This window comes from Cebus imitator, unplaced genomic scaffold (genome assembly GCF_001604975.1).
Source record: "Cebus imitator isolate Cc_AM_T3 unplaced genomic scaffold, Cebus_imitator-1.0 Scaffold33, whole genome shotgun sequence".
Classification (NCBI taxonomy): domain Eukaryota; kingdom Metazoa; phylum Chordata; class Mammalia; order Primates; family Cebidae; genus Cebus; species Cebus imitator.
In genome coordinates this window covers 1,486,264-1,493,996 of record NW_016107348.1, presented here as the reverse complement: position 1 = coordinate 1,493,996, position 7,733 = coordinate 1,486,264, and the positions used below count along the sequence as shown (strand labels likewise).

The 7,733-nt window shown below is 43.6% G+C and overlaps 1 protein-coding gene across 5 annotated transcripts in view; it reads left to right on the top strand.

Moving 5' to 3' along the window:
• Positions 1 to 5,977: 5,977 nt before the first annotated feature.
• The window catches only part of ACBD6 (acyl-CoA binding domain containing 6), a 210,863-nt gene continuing 209,107 nt past the window's right edge, over positions 5,978 to 7,733 (top strand). For all 5 annotated transcript variants that reach the window (XR_001823808.2, XR_001823809.2, XR_001823807.2 and 2 more), the window contains exon 1: positions 5,978 to 6,847. Coding sequence is in view for 1 of the 5 variants with exons in the window: in XM_017524446.2 (XP_017379935.1) it covers positions 6,626 to 6,847 (222 nt within the window). In the remaining 4 variants the exon portion in view is untranslated. The remainder of the gene's footprint in view (positions 6,848 to 7,733) is intronic.

The window sequence follows — 7,733 nt, the reverse complement described above, 5'->3', positions numbered from 1 at the left end:
ATTTATTTTACTTGCAAGAATGACTCCTCGTTACCAGAAGATGGGGCTGTGAACGCCACGTGCAACATGACCACTATCATGAGCCAGACTGATTAGAGCTTCACTGCTTCTCTCCTGCCTGCTCCTTTTTCTGCTCACTTTAGACTCCATTTGTTAGTGTTTCCTGTCATTGCTTTTGACTTGTTAGCGGGTTTGTTTGAATCAGTGTATGATGACTGCTAAACTTTAATTCCAGCAGAATTGTAATACTTTCTTTTGACTTCCTCATTCCTTGGCTGATTTTTCTTGGGATTCGAAGAAACATAAACCGTTAAGCAGCTAGGTGCGGTGGCTCACAACTGTAATCCCAGCATTTTGGGAGGCCGAGTTCGACGGATCACCTGACATCGGGAGTTGGAGACCAGCCTGAGCAACATGAAGAAACCGCCTCTCTACTAAAACACAAAATTAGCTGGGCATGGTGGTGCTTGCCGTAATCCCAGCTACTCTGGAGGCTGAGGCAGAAGAAATCACTTGAACCTGGGAGATGGAGGTTGTGGTGAGCCAAGATCGTGCCATTGCACTCCAACCTGGGCAACAGGAGCAAAACTCTGTCTTAAAAAAAAAAAAGTTAAGCTTTCAACAACTCAGAAGTAAGGGGACTAACCCCTGAGCAGTTGACTACTGTTGAGTGCAAGTCGTGCCAATAACAGAAACAGCTGAATAACATATATTTTGTACGTTATATGTATTATGTACTGTCTTCCGGAAATAAAGGAAGCTAGAGAAAAGAAACTGTCATTAAGAAAACCATCATAAGGAAGAGAAAATACATTTAAAGTACTGAACTTATTTATCGATACGATAAGTTTATTTCTTTTGCTTACAAGATGAATCCCTGTCTGAAGTGGTAGCAATCGCCGCTGCAGACCTCCGTCTACTGTACTTATTAAGCAATTTAACTTTTTCTTGTAATGTCATGACTTTTCTCTGTTTCTTGGGAGCACTTACAGCATCACTAGTGGCGCTTTATGTACCACAGTGTTATTCAAGGTTTATGGTAGTACACTCAACACAACGAAAAATACACAGGAACCCTGATGGATCACTTTTTACTATGATACACAATTTACTGGAGAGACAACTGCTCTTGTGGAGATGATTAACAACACGAAGTGTTTTAAGTGGATACTCTTTTTTTTTTTTTTTTTTTTTTTTTTGTTAATTTTTTTTTTTTTTTTTTTTTTTTTTTTTTTTTTTTTTTTTTGAGACAGAGTCTTGCTCTGTCACCCAGGCTGAAGTGCAGTGGCGCCATCTTGGCTCACTGCAACCTCCACCTCCCAGGTTCAAGCAATTCTCATTCTTCAGCCTCCTGAGTAGCTGGGATTACAGGCATGTACCACCATGCCCAGGTAATTTTTGTATTTTTAGTAGAGACAGGGTTTCACCATGTTGGTCAGGCTGGTCTCGAACTCCTGACCTCAGGTGATCCACCTGCCTCAGTCTCCCAAAATGCTGGGATTACAGGCATGAGCCACAGCACCCGGCCCTTAAGTGGGTACTCTCAAAACACTTGAACTCACTGCAATAGCAACAAGAGGTGCCAGGAAATTAGTACAGCAGTACAGTATGTATGAGTTACACACAGTTATGATTTAATGCTGCATTTTTATGTTTGTTTCAGTTTCTCTCGACTGTGAATGGTGCCATCGTCTGTGTTTTTGTGTGTTTTGATAAATTTTAACTTTTTATAATACATTTGTGGGGTGGGTGCAGTGGCTTACACCTGTAATCCCAGCACTTTGGGAGGCTGAGGATCACCTGAGGTCAGGAGTTCAAGCCCAGCCTGACCAACATGGTGAAACCCCGTCTCTACTAAAAATACAAAAATTAGCTGGGTGTGGTGATGGGCGCCTGTGATTCCAGCTACTCAGGAGGCTGACACAGGAGAATCGCTTGAACCCAGGAGGCAGAGGTTGCAGTGAGCTGAGATCATGCCATTGCACTCCAGCCTGGGCCACAAGAGCAAGGCTCCATCTCAAAAAAAAATTATATTTGTGTATATCTTATGGTATTAAATGATAAAATAGTATCTACATATTTTATGCATTCGGCATGCCTTTTTCTTAATTTTCCAATATTTCTAGGCTATACAGTTTATCTGTGTTTTTTAAATTATCGCAAATCTCCAAAACATTTTCCAGTCCAATAAGTAGAGAAAAAAACCCATGTATAAGTGTATGCACAGAGTTCAAACTTGTGTTGTTCTGGGCTCAAGTGTACTATCTTTCCCAAGAAATACCTGAATGGAAACACTAATGGTAAAAAGTCTATCTCCTCAGTGTCACCAGATAGACTCTTCAAGGAATAAAACCTTCTCAGGTGTCCATGTTCTTCGGGCAGAGATCTCCAGGAACGCATCTGTAGTTAACCAAGTTGGAATTATTTCTGGTTGCAGTGAGGAGGAACACACACCTCGAGGAAGCATGGGCTACCGTGGTAAGAGGGTGTTAAGAAAGAACATAGTATAGGATTTGGGCTTTGTGATAATTTGGGGGAGAGTCTAAGGAAGCGGGACTATGCTCTAGATTGGATGCAGTCAGAAAGCTGGGCCAAGTCTATGATTGTGTCAGCAGGGAAACGTATCCGAGACATATAATATATGTGTCACATCAAAATATGTTACCAGTGGCAAATCCCTACGGGTCTGCAGCAACCTCAATTCTGGCCTCCTCAGAATAAAGGATTCAACTGAGGGGCATAAGGCAGAAGGAGAGACCAAGGCAAGTTTTAGAGCAGGAGTAACAGTTTATTAAAAGCTTTAGAGCAGGAACGAAAAGGAAAGTATACCTGGAAGAGAGCCAAACAGGCGACCGGAAAGGCAAATATGCAGCTTGATATTTTGACTTGGGTTTTGTTTTGTTTTGAGACAGACGCTTGCTCCGTTGCCCAGGCTGGAGAGCAGTAGCGAGATCTTGGCTTGCAACCTGCACCTCCCAGGTTCAAGCAATTCTCGTGCCTCAGCCTCCTGAGTAGCTAATTTTTTTTTTTTTTTTTTTTTTTGGTATTTTCAGTAGAGATAGGGTTTCACCACATTGGCCAGGCTGGTCTCAAACACCTGACCTCAAGTGATCTGCCCGTCTTGGCCCCCCCAGAGTGGCTGGGATTACAGGCGTGAGCCACTGTGTGCCTGGCCTTGGGGTTTTATACATTGGCTTACTTTTGGGGTCTTGCATTTCTTCTTCCCTGATCCTTTCCTTGGGGTGGGCTGTCCGCATTCGCAAGCTTGAGCCCACTCACCCAACTCTCCTGAGATCTCACTGGGAAGCTGCTGATCACTAGTTTCAGGTGTTTTCTATCTGGAGACGCCTGGTCCCTGGTGCCCGCTGTGACCAATTATTATTTTAGTGGACAGTTAACAACTGCTTGACCATCACCTGATGGTTGCCTGACTAGCTACCCACTGTAACAAGATTCCGATCGTGGGCATCTCAATTTTATCTATATAGAGAAGAGACTAGCATGAGAATAAAGTTGTAATTTGTAAAGAAGTAGTAGTTATTTGTTTTGGTCAAGAAAAAGGTGTTGTATTTTGCAGTTGGTAAAGTGACCTTTTTTGTCTGTAGTTAGAAAAGCTTAATGAAGTGGTTTTTTTTTTTTTATCATTGTATCGTGATTTCAGAGTGACCTTGTCTGAGGTTGCGATTTTGTGGGATTATTTCCATCTAACAGGAGAATAACAAGACCTAGCTGTGAGTGCTGGGCCAGCTTCTGAATGTTAAGGACTCTTTCCATTTTCTTTCTTACATGTTATTTTTATAATAAATTTTTCATTCAAATATAAGTTACATACAGAAAAGTACATAAATTATAACAGGAGTTTGAGACCATCCTGGCCAACATGGTGAAACCCCATCTCTACTAAAAATACAAAAATTAGCCAGGCGTGGTGGCAGGCACCTGTAATCGCAATTACTCAGGAGGCTGAGGCAGGAGAATTGCTTGAACCTGGGAGGTGGAGGTTGCAGTGAGCCGAGATCGTGCCATTGCACTCCAGCCTGGGCAACAAAGAGTGAGACTTCATCTCAACAACAACAACAAAACAACAAAGAAACAACATATCCAACATTTAGAAGTCCCCTTCATGCAGATCACCAACCCTAAGGTCACCCACTCTCCTGACCCTAACACCACAGATTAGTTTTGCGTGATTTTGAACTTTTTATGACTAGAAACATGTAATATATACTTTTTGGAGTATAGGCTTCCTGGATTCAACATAATGTTTGAGATTCATTCACGTTGTTCTGTGTCACTGTAATTAGTTCATTCTCACTGATGAATAGTATTCCATCACATAAACACACCATAGTTTATCCATTCTAGTGTTGATGGACATTCGGGAGCTTCCAGTTTGGAGCAATTAGAAATTAGTTCATAGTGCTGCTAGGAATGTTTTTGTACATGTTTTGGTGAATGCCAGGTATATACTCCCACTGGGGACGAGTCGAATTGCTGTATATTTATGTTCAGCTTTAGTAGATAGTGCTGAACATTTTTCCACAGTGGTTGTACCAATTTATGCTTACACCAGCAGTGTAAGAGAACATGGGAAACCATGTTATGTAAACTGTCCCAGAATACAGGAAAAGATGAAAACTTCTAAATGCATTCTACAAGGATTCTATTACCTGATACAAAATTGAGAAAGTATAGAACAAAATAAAAAATATAGGTTAATGACATCTTTAAATGGAGATGTAAAGTTAATAAACTATTAGCAAACTGAACCTACAAATAATTTTTTTAAAAAAACAACCAAACGAGGACCAGAATGGGTTTATTCCAGTAACAGAAGCTATGCTCAAAAACTAGGAGGAATTTTGAATTGATGCATATTAATTTACCAATGTTAGTTACTATATAATTCATTAAATCCCAAATATATTTTTCGTTAATATAGTTCATTAAAATAAAAACTCTTGTTAATATAATTCCTTTCGAAGACTAGAGAAAAGCAGATAATCTCCAAAGGTGTCAAAAAAGCAGTTGACAGTAATCAATTCTCACTTTAATAAAAATTCTAGAAACAGAAAGATATAAAAGTCCATGCATCTCTCCTTCAGTCTACTTTTCGAGTTCATCGTCCATTATTACCTCACACGCAGGCTAACTTCTGTTTCCTTGCTCCTCCACTTACTAGCTGTGCAGCCTTTGACAGGTTACTTAACCACTCTGTGCTGATTTCCTAAGGGTAAAATAAGACTACCTACCCTATGTAGTAAGGATCAAGTCCTCAATACACTATTGTTAATCACTTTTTAATGTCCAGAATTTGGTCATTAAACATTCCTTTGACTGGATTATGAGCACCTTGACAGCAGGGGCTAACAGTGGAAATTTCTGGAGACTTAAGAATGTTTGTTGAATCCTGATCCAAGCTTTCTCACCTTCCTGTGTTCTCTCATTACTTCCGCATCCTGTCAAGCCGTCTGTCCACCTCTTGCAAGCCTAACCCCGGTCAATAACCATTCTTTACACCACTTTCTTTGCCCTCTTCTTACAGTGCTCATTACATTGTTTCGAGTACTGAATGAATATATAGTGTGTTGTCGTGTTTAACATCTAGGTCATAACCACTCATAATGTTAAGAGTTTCAAAAGTTTCGTACGTTCCTCTAGGGCAGAACTGTGACGTATTTCTGGTTTCACATATTTATAGTGTCTACAAAGCACAGTGGCAAAGGCAGAGCTCGGGATGAGAACTGGGCTAAGAAGGGCGCGCCCCTCACCCCGCAAACCCTACTCTGAGATCCCGGGGAGGTGCGGGCTCCGAAGGTGTGGACGGCAAAATACGTAAAGGAGTGATTCCACTCACCAGTCACACCGTGGGGCGGGACAGCCCCATGTCGCAGTTTCTCATTATTCAACACAGAACCCAACGCGCTGGCAACAGATGCGTGTGCAAGACTGTTTGGGGGCGTTTGGCGCTTAATCTGGGGCAGGCGGAACCTTAGTCCTCATCCCTGAGTTTCCCGCGACTCTGCGCTCACCGCTACACCACCACACGGACGACCTCCTTCCCCCCCCCATCCCCCCCGGGGACCCATCCCGGTGGCGGGCTCCGGAGCTCGAGACTGCTAATTTCAGCGAAACGATTAACAGACGCCCCAACGGCTGACGGCACCGCCTCTCCTCCGGCAGGGAGGGGCGTGCGGCGTATGGTCACCCACGCTTCCCCGCCAGCGCAGAGCACGCCCCACCTAGGCGCGCGCAGCCGGCACGCACGCCGCCCCGCCCCCCCGGCCCGTCGCCACCCGCGCGTTACGCTCGCTCGCATCCCCCGCCCTCGACCCCCGTGCCGTTGGAGGGGCCCGAGGCCAGCCAGAGAGCGCTGTTGGCCGGAGGGAAGCCAGAGGAGACCGGGTCGGCTGGGCGGAGCGGCAGAGGGTCGGGGAGACTGCCTAAACGCCCGGGAGTAGAAGCGGACGGGGGCAGGGTTACGTGAGGGAGCGCGCCGCCACTGAGCTTGGGTCCGACTGGAGCTCGGGGTCGGGACCCAGACTCGGGGGCCAGGTCCCCAAGCCGGCCTTACACCCGAGTCGAGGAGAGACCGGACACAGAGGGACCGAGCGAGCAGGGAGACATGGCTTCATCATTCCTGCCCGCGGGGGCCACTACCGGCGACAGCGGTGGAGAGCTGAGCTCAGGGGACGACTCCGGGGAGGTGGAGTTCCCCCATAGCCCTGAGATCGAGGAGTCCAGTTGCCTGGCCGAGCTGTTTGAGAAGGCTGCAGCGCACCTGCAAGGCCTGATTCAGGTGGCCAGCAGGGAGCAGCTCTTGTACCTGTATGCCAGGTACAAACAGGTAAAGTAGCAGGGAAAGGGTGGATGGGGGAGAAAGACACGTGGCCTTCTTCCTCAAAAGCTGATAGCAAACATGTGTGGTTAATAGCTAGGTGTAATGAAGCTTGTGTGTATGTATTTTGTTTGTTTTTTGACCATCTCCTCGAGATGAGCATCATCCTTGTTGATGGAAAAAACGTGTTTGCTTTCCTGGGAGTGATATTTATTTAGCTGGACACTGAATGACAATTTTTCTGTTTCTTCTTTGACTTATTCAGTGATCTAGCACTTTACCAGCCTCAGAACCTTTACAAAATGAGGTTGATAAAATAAAATTTATCAATCATTTACTCTTTCCAAAGGGCCACATGGAAGTAAATATGGTAAAGTTAATAAAAATATATTGAGATCCCATAAGATAATATGATTGTAACAAATAATGTAATGCCATACAAAATACAGTATTACAACTTTTATTGTGATTTTTATAAAATCCTAAGTATCTTTGACTTATGTTTTCGTTGAATATGGCTTCCTTTTTGTTTGATACAATCCTAAAAATTTTAGAGCTATGAATGCCAGATGAAAGAATCCCCTTCTTTTACAGCAAAGGAAACTGAAGGCCATAGAGAGTAGGTAACTTGCGAAGGGTCATACAGATTCATCAGTCGGAACTGGATTGTAGCTCCTGACTCAGCCTAATGCTATGAACTATACCTGGAAATAGGGAGATGTATAGACTTGTTTAATTTATAATTCACAGTGACATTGGCTAGGTACCAGAAGGAAAATAACTGCTTTATCATAATCAACATATATTTGTTTAGCAGCTTTTATGTGCAAGACACTTGATTATAATGCCTACAGAGAATGCAGAGAAGCAAAAATATGACACTTTTTTTTTTTTT